We start from the raw sequence: 13,756 nt of genomic DNA, 5'->3' as shown, positions 1-13,756 counted from the left end.
TTATAAAAATGCTAATTTTAGATTTTTTTTAAGTATCTTTCTAGTTACGCTGTTTTTAAAAATTCAATAAAATATATAGAATTATATTTAAGAAGATTGTGTGTAAAGTATGTTTGTATGTATAGAAATATATATTTATTGAGATTAAAAATATTTCTAGAAAATATATATAGTTTTTCCAGGAATACAATTTATTCAAATAAATATTATTTATACTATAGAGAGAGAGAGAGAGAGAGAGAGAGAGAGAGAGAGATTTTTGAAAAAAAAATATTATTTAGTGTCCACAATGTAAAAACACTCTTAGAAAATAAGAAATAAGAATTTTAGAGAAGTGTATAAGTAATTTATCAGTTTCTTAATCTCTATTGCACTTTGTGGTAGGAAAAAAGCTGTTTCTGTGTTTTTCTCTGAGTCCTTGGAGAAGCAGTGAACTGTCAGGTTCAGACTGCAGCGTTCAGTGTGAGTCAATTAGAATCGGATTAGATGTTGATACGTGTCACAGACTGAAGGAGTGAAGCTCGTTTATGTGGGAATGTGAGACCTGAGCAATTAAATCTCACCTCAGAGACACTGATTACAGACAGACAGACGGAGATCACCGAACTCTGCCTTATGAAAATATTAGCTCACTGTATGCAGCCATTCATGGATGAGGAGTTTTGTGTGGTGATCTCATGTGCAAATACTTTACATTAATAGAATGCATATATTTATACTCCATAGCTGTCTGACTGCTTAGTATCATACTAGTTTATGACTGGGTTATAATGCCATTACACTGCTTTATCAAAGGGGCTAAAGAGATCATTGCTATTGCTATCTAAGAATGTTCCAGGTGTAATATGTTCTTTTTTTAAAAAAATGTTTTGATAAATTAAAAATAATTATTTTTGCAATTAAATTTGGAAAGTGCTACAGAACCGTGTTTTTATTATTAGTTTTATATTATTATAGTATTTATTCATATTTTAAAGTAGCTTTTAGTTTTATATTTTCAGTTTTACTTCAGTTACGTAGTACTTTTAGTTTGAGTTTTAGTAATTTTTATGTGCATATGTCATTTCTTATATATCTATATATATATATATATATATATATATATATATATATATATAAAAGCTTACATTTATTTATTTATTTTAGTATGGAAGCTTGTTTCCACCATGGGAAAAAAAAATCTAATAAAATATAATATTTTAAAATAGAAAAAATACATAGAATAAATAAAATTGGTAATTGCGATTTTTTTTTTAAATCTCAAAATGCTGACATTTTTCTCTGATCTTTTTAAAATGTTTTTAGCTTACATATTTTAGTGCTTCAACATTTGGTTTTCAATTATTTAATCTGAATTTTAATTTAATTTTGTTTATTTATTTTATCTTTATTTTAATTACTAAAAGCAATTTCACTGGTGCAGAAATAACAGACTTTACCTTTGTCTGAAATACTGAAGAATGACAGAATGCATGTGATTTAAAAAATGAAACACAGCCATTTATTATTATACTGGAATGCATTCACCACATCATTAGCATTTACATCATCATAATATCATCAGTGCATTCTGACAGGTTGACAAAACTGACATTTTCAACGCAAATGAAGTTTAAATATCAATATGCACAGGCAGGAGATCGCAATTCAGTGATGCTTTGCTGTTGATTTGAGTGTCCAGAGGTCAAATTCATGAATGCTTTCAGCAATAATACACATAACAAACAGCAGCGCTTACATCAACATACATACATACATACATAAATGTGCAGAAAAACATACATATAGATAATGTTAATGTGTGTTATGAGTACAGACGTTGCACGTTTCCCTATTTGTAGAGTCTGCACGGCCTTTACAGCAAATACTAATCATCATATTCATTTTCTCCAGAAAGAGCATCAATGCATCACGTTTAGTGCGTCTGAGACCCTCAAAGTTTATAGAACACAAATCATGTGTCCTCACAACAGACTCGAACAGAATCTTTTGGATATACAGTGTAAGTTTGTGCGCAAGATGCATGACTTCAAGACGTCTACAGCAAGTCCAGATGTGTGTAAATATCATGCCACAGACTGTAAGTGTTGTGAAATTCTAGTTAATTTTAAACAAAATCTTGTCACAGAGAACACACCACTTTCACTTTGACCATCTCTATTGACTAGCAAAGGGATTGATGTGTCTGTATGAAGCAATGCATGTCTGGGTTAAACTTAGAAATGCTAAGTACTTGGTTCCCTTTATTTCCACACTTGGCATTTTTTAGGGGTCTGAAAGCAGTTTGCAAAACTGGACAGGACTATATATATATATATATATATATATATATATATATATATATATATATATATATGAAATAATTTATATTTATGCATATGTACATATACATATGCATATATATACATATACACACGTATAAATTTAAATTCTCAGTTCTCGATCAATTGACTTGATTCAATTAAAGCGAATTTAACTCAAGTGTGAAACGCCCTATGAAACTGTCAACAGAATTAATGTAGATTTATTTGTGTGTTTGCTATATCTGGGTATTTCTCCGATCTATTCTCACGGCTCTGTGACCTTTCACCCTTGACCTCTGTGACCTTTCACCAGTAGAGTGCTGGTCATCGCTTGTGTGTGTGTTAGTAATGCACATCTCCGGCACATCAAAGCCTTTGTAAATATAGCCTGTGTGTGTGTGTGTGTGTGTTTGGCAGATGTCTATAACAGATAAAGGTCATGCATTTATTCCCCGTCAGACCTTCACAGAAAGTCCGGGCGGCTTTAGTCCAGCTCTTATTGATAGCTATGAGCACACGTCTACTGGTCAGATTCTACACTACTCTAGTGTCCTGTAGAAACAGCTTGTTTGTGGTTTTCTTCTGTTGGTCTGTTGGTTGGCTGAGAACTCATTGTGTTGATTGTGTGCCGGTAGCGGGTCGGTCTCGCTCTAGTTCGGACAGGACAGGCCTAACGCTGCGCTGATGGAGGCCAGAATCAGGACGGCGCTGGCGGCGACCGCTGCTCCGCTGGACCGGTAAACCACTCGTCCGTTACGCGGCTGAACGGGTCTGAACGTTCCCACCATCGGGTTTCCATCGTTGAACTTCAGGGTGGAAAAAGCCCGGAGCTGTTTGAAGACACATAATGATCAGAGCTTTATCAAACTGGTTCAAAATGATGACAGGTAGTTGATTTTTTGGGGTGAGCTGGCCCTTTAATAGAAAGTTAAAATCCCTTTCATTTTCTCCATAAATGAACTGATTTTCTGAGCTTTTAAAACTAAAAAATCTACTGTGAGCTACAGTACAAGGATGTTATTTGATGGTAAATGCTTTTGTTGAAGCCATCAGTTCGCATTATTTCAACTTATCTTTTAAAGAATTGTTTAAAAGCTGAGTTTCTGGTGAAAAACTACATTACCCATAATTCTGCAAAATAATACAAATCGAAACAAGCTAATTGTGTCATATATATATATAGTAAAATAACATAAGCACAAGCGAGTCAAACCTATATCAATATATATATATATATATTATATATATATTATATATCCGAGTTATTATAAACTAAAACTAAAACCATAAAAATTGTTTAAAACCATAAAAACCATAAAACCATAAAAATTGTTTCTACAAATAAAATAAACATGCACTGATATCGAATAAAAAACATAATATAAACTAAAACTAAACCATAAAAATTTTATTTCGGAAAAGTGTCAAAGAGCTTTTCTCATTTTTTATTTAGTTTAGTTTTGATGTTCTAAAAATACCACCACAAACAAAACTCACACAAATAACTCAAACTGAAAATAAAAATGAATAAAACATATATAGACTAATAAAAATGACAAAAACACACAAGAAAATGACTAAAACATGAAAACAGAAAAGATCTGACATTATAAAAAAAAAAAAAAAAAAAAAAAAAAAAAAACCAACTAAAAAATAAAACTAATTTGAAACATTCATATTAAAAATGATGTATATCAACAACTTTAAGTTAATATTTTTATTATTCACAATGATTCATGGGTTTGTAATTCTTTCTTCCATTAAAGATATTAAGTTCACAGTCTTTTATCTTTTTGATCTCTTTTTGTACGATTTTCAAATATGGTTTTGCTTCAAATCAAAGTTTGTTGTGATTCTTATATGTCACCTGCACTATTGTATTATTCACTGCACTGTCTAGATTCTGAAGTTTCATTCAAATAAATGCTAAAATACATGCGATGTGCATAAAATGGTTATTTAAATATAGCTGACTATAATGGCAAGAGATAGCAAAGTAAATGAGTTTAAATATGAGTTCATGTCCAGTTTTTGGTATTCGGAGGATAATGGCTTGAAGCCAGCTTCAGTCGTACCTGTTCTCCGTCGAGGGGAATGGGGTTTTCAAACACCGTCCACACCACAGCCTCCGTGCAGCCCGGTGTGGTCAGAGAGCCGTCATACCGGTAATAGTTCGTCATGTTGGCTTCAGGCAGAATGAGCTGATTCAGAGAGATCTTACGGAGCGTCGTGTTTCCATCTGCGCAAACAAAAAGAGTCATTCAGACAGTTTTGTTGAACAATGTCTCTTCTGATTAACAAGGCTGCATTAACTTGATTAAAAATACAGTAAGAATTGTTAAATATTATTATAATTTAAAATAGCTGTTTTTTTATGTGACTATATTGTAAAGTGTAATTTATTTCTGTGATGTGCAGCTGTATTTTCAGCATCATTACTCCAGTCTTCAGTGTCACATGATCTTCAGAAATCATTCTAATATGATGATTTGCTGCTCAAGAGACATTTCTGATTATTATCAATGTTGAAAACAGTTGTGCACAATATTTTTGTGGAAACTGTCATGTAATTTATTTTTCAAAAGAACATATATATATATTCTATTTTATTAGATTTTTTATTCCATAGTGGAAACAAGCTTCCATACTAAAAATGAATAGATAAATTTAAGCTTTATATATATAATATAGATATATATATATATATATATATATATATATATATATATATATATATATTATATATATATATATATATATATATATATATATATATATATATACTTCAAAATTCACGAACAAAACATCTGACAACAGAAATTATTATCCGTGCACGAGGCTGTCAGTAAGTAGCTATGTTTCCATCCAAAGTTACGAATGAAACTTATGTGCAAAATTGGAATATCACATTTGGCCAGAATCTGTCAAATTAAACACATTACAGGCTGACAATCCTTGCTCAATAAATGCATTTGTGTCTTTCTTTCAAAAACATTAAAAAATATCTAAAAATTTCCTACAAATGCATTAAATTATCTCCAGAAATGTTTAGAATATTTCTAGAAATGCATAAAGTTTCCTTTTCATGTTTCCTTTCAGAGTTATCATTAGCTTTATTTGAAAACATCCAGAATATTAACATAAAATTACATTTTTCGTGTAGCTTTCAGGTTTTATTTTCAATTAAAATTCATTTTACTTTGTTTTGTTTTTTTAGGGAAGACAATAATATATATGTTTTTTAATTAAATTATTTACAAAAAAAATTATAATTAAAAGTGTGAAAATTCTTTGCTTAAAAACAGCACTATAATGTAATAATGACAAATAGAGATAAGAATAAATAGTCCTATTGTCCCTCAAGCTCACGTCACTGGTTGAGTCATAATCTGGCATATCGTGTCGCTCAAACAAACAGATTAATGTTATGAAAAGTTTTAGTGTTTCTCTTCAGGAAGTCAAACTATGACCAGTGACTGAAAGACACACTGAACATTAAACTGAAACAGCACAAACTAGTTGAACACTGAATAAATGACACACTTCACTCTTAAAATAATATTCCAGCATATATTCATCTTGATCAGCATGCTTTTGATTAATGCACACAATGCATTCACAAGTAAAAGAATCAGAGCACCATCAATAGATGTTTAAAATATAAAGGTATCAGAAATGCACATATTCAAACCAAATCAAAATGAATGTCTGTGTTGATCGAGAGCATGTTGCATATGGAATATTCCTGTAATATTGCAGAAGCGTTTGTTCAGATTGAGGTTGTTTTCTTACTTGTATTCTGGATGCTGCGCAGGCCGTGTGTGAAGTGATCGTACTTTCTGTTAGAGCTGCTCGACTCCTGAAAGTTTGAAGCAATGTGGATTTTTCAAAATCGTCTCTGAGCATACTCATATTTCTTGATTTTAAAGCACATGCATTTCAAACCTCGTAGAAGAATCCCAGCACCGCGATTCCTGAAGGATCTCTGAGTGCGTCTTCAAGTCTGTTGTATCTTTGTTTCATGTGCACAATATGCAGCTGGTGAGAGAGTAATACACATAATAATACGGATTTTTATATGTAATAATACAATTTAAAAACTCGAGGAAAACAGTATTCTTGGAGTCAGCAGCACAAAAATAGTAATAAATGAGTACTGTATTTAATTCAATGAAGCTGATGCAGGCTGGTGGTTGTTAACTGATATGGTGATGGTCGCACCTCCATTGGATACTGCTCTCCATCGATGGTGTGTTCAGATCCAGGACCTCCGCTGGTGCCCCAGTGGAGGTGAAACTGCACGGCTTTGTACGTTTCTCCCAGGTTTCCTCCAGACACTGTGGCTGGGATGGGTATACTGACCTTAACTGATGTGGAAAACACAACATTAAAGTCCAGCGTCACACAGAGTAGTTTGTCTCTTCATCAGATTTGGAGAAATGTAGCATTGCATCAGTGTCTCAGCAATGGATGCTCTGCAGTGAATGGGTGCCGTCAGAATGAGAGTCCAAACAGCTGATAAAAACATCACAATAATGCACAGCACTCCAGTCCATCAGTTCACATCTGGAGAAGACAAAAGCTGAAACAAATCCAGCATTAAGGTGTTTTTAACTTTAAATAGTTGTTTCCAGCTAAAATACAAGTCCTTAAAATAATGCAGCGTTATTATGGATTATGGACTTGTATTTTAACCACAGGCAACAGGATGAAGTTAGAAATGTCTTAATGCTGGATTTGTTTCATCTTTTGTCTTCTCCAGATGTGAACTGATGGACTGGAGTGCTGTGTGCAGCGTTATTATGGATTATCAGCTGTTTGGACTCTCATTCTGACGGCACCCATTCACTGCAGCAAGTGATGAAATGCTACATTTCTCCAAATCTGATGAAGAAACAAACTATATTTGCACAACCAAAATAGAGATCATAGAAACTGCTCAGTCAAAACCATTTAATGAGCTCACCAAAGCATTTTCATTTTTTAAGCTGCATGCTCTTCATCAGACTAGATTAGTCTTACCCGAGTGGCCGTTGTTCTTCATGGTGCTCTCGAATACGGTCTGGTAGCCGGTGAATTTGAAAGGCGTCAGCCGCTCGTCCAGCTTTGTTTTCTTCGTCACTATGTTGATTGGTGACTGTCTGCTCTTCCCACACTCTGCATTGACTTCACTCCATCGGTCTGGTCCTAGAGCAACATGGAGAGAAGCAATGTTAGATTTAGTTTATATACATCTTAGATATAGTTGAGTGATGTGATGAAACAGAAAATGCATAGAGATGCTCAACTTACCTTTACAGTGAGATTCACAGCTCACTTGTGTCTGGTAGCACCAGTCTGTGTGAGTATAAAAGACGAGTTAGTTAACTGAAATACTTTATTTAGATATATTTGCATTAAAGCTTGATTTTCAGAAATGTTATGCTTTTGTTAATCAATAGTCACACTAGATCCTTTAGGCTTTTTTTGGGGATAATACACTACCAGTCAAAATTGGGTCTCTTTTGCTCACCGAGGCTGGAGTTATTTGATATAAAAATACAGTAAAAACAGTCAAATTGAGAAATATTATTAAAATTTAAAATGACTGTTTTCTATGTCAATATCTATTAAAATTTAATTTATTTTTTGTGATCAAAACTGTATTTTCAGCATCATTATTCCAGTCTTCAGTGATCTTCAGAAATCATTCTAATATGCAGATTTGCTGCTCAAGAAACATTTCTGATTATTATCGATGTTGAAAACAATTGTTCTGCTTCATATTTTAATAGAAACTGTGATAGACTACCACAAGTTTGGAGTAAGAATAATACAAATAAATTAATAAGTTTATTCAGAAAAACAAACACATTAAATTGTTTAAAAGCGGCAGTTATTACATCTAAAAACATTTAAGAAACATAGAAAATATTTATATCTTCAACACTGAATATGTGTTTCCTTTCATTATCAGTAATTAAACACCAATAATAAATGATAGTTATTAAACAGCAAATCAGCATATTAGAATGATTTCTGAAGGATCATGTGACACTGAAGACTGATGCTGAAAATTCAGCTTTGCATCACAAGAATAAATGACATTTTAACAGATATTCACATAGAAAGCAGTTTTTTTATTGCAATAATATTTCACAATTTTACTGTATTTTTGATCAAATAAATTCACCCTTGGTGCGCAGAAGAGGCTTCTTCCAAAAACATAAAAAATTGTAATCATTCCAAACTTTTGAGCGCTAGTGTGTTAAACAAGTTATTATTGTAATTGTAATGACTTCATTCCATTGACTCGTCCGACAGGAAAACCTCTCCCTGCCGCTACAATGAGTATGGTGTATAATGTATTTTTATGTTGTATAAAGTATTTTCTAACGGGATGTTTGAAGTGTCTCAAGCAACTTCTCAAGAAGTCACTCAGACATCATGACTGGATTTCATGACCCCGGGTCTCCTTTTCAGATCCTGTTATTTTAGGAATTAAAGAGAAATGTCACTGATGAGCCAAATGTTATTGCTTGGAAACTGCACTCAGTTCTCGTTTGTTTTGCTTTTGAGTCTTAGTTGGTTGTCCTAAAATTACATAGGAGAAATAAAAAGTCACAAATGATTTGTATATTGTCAAGTAAGAGTATAGAGCTGTAAAATTAACGTGCACGGAGCAGCTTAGATCATTTTATGAGAGTTCATATTGAGATCTTTGACTTTTAATTGCACATTTGAGACACAAATGATTTGTATATTGTCAAGTATATGAAGTTGGTCAGACCTCTTTAAAGAGAAAGTGAGGTTAAAATACACATCACACAGTTGAGGAAGGTCATTTATTAACTAATGCAAGAGATATTTTTCTTCTGCAAGAAGTTATTCATTCATAAATTGATTTGATGACCTTTCATTGAGCTCACGTGATCTTGTATCGACACTGATGACAAAATATTTATTAAAGGAAAGAATGACAGTAAGATAGTAACTTCCTTCTGTGTCTTTTGTGTGTTTCATTGACTTATTACTGATGTAATAAACTAGATAATGATCACATTTAATAGATCTGACTGTTAAGTGAGCAGTAAAAACATTTCATTTTTAAATGTGCATTTTTTCTCAGAATATCAGCCAATTTGCATGTTCACATCCATATAGAATAAATATAATTTATTAAAAAAAAAAGTAATAATAATAATAACTGAAATATTAAGATTAATGCATTAACACACATAGAATTCCATGCATTTGCATTGGTTTTAAAATAAACTAATAAACTTAATGTGATGCACATTTTCATTTTTTCATGCATAAATAAAAGTAGTCGGATTTCTATAATAATACTAATAAATTATGCCATGATTTTTATTTATTTTTTGTTGTTGTTGAAGCTGTGAGCCTGCATTATTTCACCTTATTTTTAAATATGACTTGTTGAAAATCCCTATGGGATAAATGAATGGTAAAAATACTTCCAGCAGTAATGTTGCTGAAAAAGTGAGTGGCACTAGTGCAAACATTCATGCTTAATTATAATAAACACATTTCTCAATGCATACTGTGAATGTGGATGAGAGATTGTGTCTCCTCATCAGTAAGAATTAGTTTTGCATTAATGAGCAGGTGTTATGAAGGTATACTGTATATTGGCCTCGCTATCATTGAGTCCGGAGCACACGTCAGCGGAGAACAGTACCTGCCTGTTCGCTGATATGATTTCACAAACAGCCTTTGATCTTTAGAGCTGCGCGAGAAACTAAGTGCGTGTCACAGTGGGTCACAGTAATATCTCAAAGAGCCAAAGACGGTGACAAAACCCTGCAGATGAACAACGACACAAAAGACAAAGCAAAGAAAATACGGGCTCATGCATGCAAACCAAAACAAATCCATCACTGTGTGTACCATACAAAGGCTGTGGTTTAACACGTTTGCTAAAGTTTACCTCATATTTATTGCTTTTCACACATTATTATTTGAAGACAGTTTCAAATTAGTCACTTTTCATTCTGGTTAAGAAGCTGCACTAAGAAGGAAGCTGCCTATGTAGTCGCTGAGATCTGCAGTGTTGCATTCTGTACACTTTCTTTCTTTCTTTATTAGGTTGAGCTAATGTTTCAGCATGTCGCTATGCAGTTCTTCTGCATGTAAATATTCCCACTGGCTTCATTACTACCATTTAAGGAGCGATTCATAAACCATTCATCAACCTTTCATTCTGAAGGCTGCCATTTAGCAGATGCTTTAATTAAAAGTCATTTACAGTTGACTTCACCTCAGGTTACTCCAGAGAGACTGAAGACGTGATATACAGTATAAGTGTGTTGATCAAGAGCACAATGAATCAAGAGCTTATTTTTTAACCTCTTGACTGCTTGACTAATAAATGAAGGATAATATGAATATGAATGCTGATATGAAGATTACTGTCATTGTTTGTTTGTTCTATACAGAAGCACTCGAACACAGTGTTAAGTGGCTCTTAAATGGAGACATACAGCCTTTTGTAGACATTTTGTTGACATACAGTTAAACTAGAAAGTATATTTGGATGCTTAAGTCAGACTTAAAAATGATGTCATTGCATTAGAAATGATGTCCATCAAATGCATTCGCTAACGTCGTCCTTTTCAAAGTTTTAATCACAATAACTAAATGTGCAAACAAAGTCATTGAATACCGACTGTCCTCATTTTAAACACTCCATCTATTGTTTTAGCATTTCGAAGTGAACAAACTTCCTTTTGTCGAGTTTATATATTTATACAGCGCTTTTCTACAATACACGTCATTTAAAGCAGATACAAAAAAATGTGTCAATGTTTAAATATCTTTATATCCTAGAGAACAGGAAATCTAACATCAAAGCAGGAGATTGTGTTTTAATGTCTTTAAGCTAGAATCATTAATATCGCTTATTTACAATAACTGACACTTGCTTTGATATTTCGTGATCTACAACTGAGACGTTTTTAAGTGTGACTTAACTGTCTAAATATGTTTTGGCACCGCTGGAATTAATCTGTCAATCATCAAAATGCATGATTGTTTTTTTTGTGTATAGGTTTGTTTTGTGTTTCAATAACCAAAAAAAATAATTAATTCGCCTTCTGTCGCGGTTGCCATAGTAACAGTCCGACCACTTCGCGTCAAAAAAAAAGAAGCATAGGCTACTGTAATTAAAGTAGCAATTGTTGTTTTTTATAATTAGTCAAATAATGTAATTATTTGTGAAATTGTTGTTTTTTATTTTTATATATAGGTGGAATAAATGGAAAATTACAAACAGAAATAAATAACCTTCCTCTTTTTTTGGAGGTAAGCAACAGAGGCTGCTCGAGAACTTTATTGCTTCTGAAAAACCAAATAATTATGTATCACTTAAATGTTCTACATATCACAAAAACTTAGCGTTTTGAAGGGTCTTTAAGACTTATGAAGTTTGCTTTACAGTGTTCTGACGATTACGTGCTATCTCTCAGATTGTGCATCCTCCTATTAAAGCACAAATCGATAGCATAAATAAATAAATGCAACCTATCAGATTGTGCTACCAGCATCTTGTTCATGTGGTTTGAGTCTTTTTTAAATGCCCATACCCCTACCCTAAACTTACAAATATATTTGTGGTAGCACAATCTGATAGGGAGCATGTTTCGTCGGTACAAAGGGCAGATCGCGCAGGGAACATTTCTGTATCCAGTGCAGCTGAGTACAGGTGCAGCTCTAGTCAGAGCCTCATCGACCGCATTACACTCACAGACACTGCATTTTAGGAGCTCGTCCTGTACAAGCCACGGGACCGGACCGAGTGTCCTTGAGCAGAAAGAAAGATGCTGCGTCCTCCTTCCTCCAGACAACGAGGCAGCGCGCAAGATTTAGTGATTTTTTCCCCTGACGGACTTTTTTTAGGGGGTTTGAGGTCCGTGTGTCAAATGACAAAGTCTGCCTAGGTAAGCGTACATTATTTCTGAGAGTTACAAAGCCTACAACAAACGTGTTCTGAGTTAAAAGAATTGATCATCTTTATTGTGTGTTTTGAATAAAATTGTTAATCGGTCATCAGTCAAAACTGTAATAGAGAGGTTTAAAAAAAACATCATGCGTGTTTCCATTGTGTGCTTTTGAAAAGCTTAAAACTGACTAAAACGTTAAAATATTGTAGTGCATAAAAAAAAAAAACTCAGCAGCTTTTTAAAGGTGTAGAAAAGTTTGTAAATATAAGCTAACTGTTTGAGAATATATGTACATTTCTACTAAGAAGAGTCGGTCTGTTCACCTTCAAATGATGCATATTAGCTATTAATGAATATTAATACATTTCATATAGGCTAGATCTGAGGTCATTCAATAAATTTAATCTGATCAGTGCGAAATGTCCTTATTGATATATGTTACCTGCAAAGCACTGAAAACTTGTAGAGTTGTAGAGTTAGTGAATGAAGCTGAATTTGAAGCAGCATCACTGAGAGAGAGGGCTGTGCTGGACTCACCTGCACCGGTGCATGCACGCAGAATCAGAGGCAGAAGAACAGCTGAGAGCACACACCGCATCGTCAAAGTCCAGGGACACTCGACCAAATGTGACCCTTTCAGACTGTGATCGTCTCTTATATAGGAATATATCTATCAATGGACAGGATGGAGTCTGCTGGCCCCTCCCATCACATTCCTCAATAACGACAGCATCACATCACACAAATATGCTCATTATTCTTTATCTATCTATCTATCTATCTATCTATCTATCTGTCTATCTGTCTATCTGTCTGTCGGTCTGTCTGTCTGTCTATCTAACGATAATACATACTATTATAAGTTACTATTATTAAACCTAGGCTACATTTGTAGACAGTCCAACTGTACATGGCAGCATATGACCTGCATCAGTCGTGCCCAATCACAGGTCATCTTATTCAAACTTTGTATTTTTATTATTGATCATTTTTCCAAGTTGTAGCTAATTCCACGAAGCGAAGCGTGATTGGATTATTCAGGTGAAATCTTAATAATGATCCCTTCAGTTTTTGTGTTCTTGCATGTAGGGCTGTTTCAGGGAAACTTAATGAGGAGAATTCTGTCAGGAAGTAGGAAGTGTTGAATTAGGCTGTTGTTATTGTTTTAATTTTATTGATTCCCATCTTAACGCAGATGTAATATTCCGTAATCTTACTGTGCTCTAAGTGGTAAACATATTTCTGTTACTCATATACTTTATAGTGTGCATAAGGGAGATTGAAGTTGAAAACACCTGCTTTATCCACAACAGATATATGCAGTTATGAAGACTGAGCAGATCGTTAATGTGAGTTTGGTGACATCTAATGGTCGGTTTAAAACGAGTCAAAGCTCTTATCATCAGTGATTTCATTTTCTGTGTCTTTTTTTTACTGGCATTGTCTGTTGGCTTCTTCTCTTTTCTGCCTGCAGCACGCTGAACCTTGCACAGCCTGTGGATGGAGAAACTG

The 13,756-nt window shown here is 33.6% G+C and overlaps 1 protein-coding gene across 1 annotated transcript; it reads right to left on the bottom strand.

The window, feature by feature from the left end:
* Positions 1-1,478: 1,478 nt before the first annotated feature.
* Positions 1,479-12,936, bottom strand: LOC109067899 (carbonic anhydrase 4-like). The gene is made up of 8 exons (XM_042723348.1): positions 12,782-12,936; positions 7,596-7,640; positions 7,326-7,490; positions 6,525-6,670; positions 6,249-6,341; positions 6,096-6,162; positions 4,379-4,542; positions 1,479-3,133 (listed from the first exon to the last, which is right to left on the bottom strand). Exons 1-8 carry the CDS (start codon positions 12,840-12,842, stop codon positions 2,954-2,956), a joined length of 921 nt encoding a protein of 306 aa, XP_042579282.1. The 5' UTR covers positions 12,843-12,936; the 3' UTR covers positions 1,479-2,953.
* Between the last annotated feature and the right edge of the window lie 820 nt (positions 12,937-13,756).

This window comes from Cyprinus carpio, chromosome B5, assembly GCF_018340385.1.
Source record: "Cyprinus carpio isolate SPL01 chromosome B5, ASM1834038v1, whole genome shotgun sequence".
Taxonomy (NCBI): Eukaryota; Metazoa; Chordata; class Actinopteri; order Cypriniformes; family Cyprinidae; genus Cyprinus; species Cyprinus carpio.
The sequence above is the reverse complement of the archived record's forward strand: the minus strand, read 5'-3'. Positions and strand labels throughout refer to the sequence as shown.

Bases quoted from the DNA above. Each gene is read 5' to 3' on its own strand.
- LOC109067899 (XM_042723348.1), bottom strand. From the start codon at position 12,842: ATGCGGTGTGTGCTCTCAGCTGTTCTTCTGCCTCTGATTCTGCGTGCA. The intron at 7,641-12,781 runs GTGAGTCCAGCA...ATACTCACACAG, and splicing joins GCGTGCATGCACCGGTGCAG to ACTGGTGCTACCAGACACAA. The intron at 6,671-7,325 runs GTAAGACTAATC...TTTCCACATCAG, and splicing joins GAAGAACAACGGCCACTCGG to TTAAGGTCAGTATACCCATC.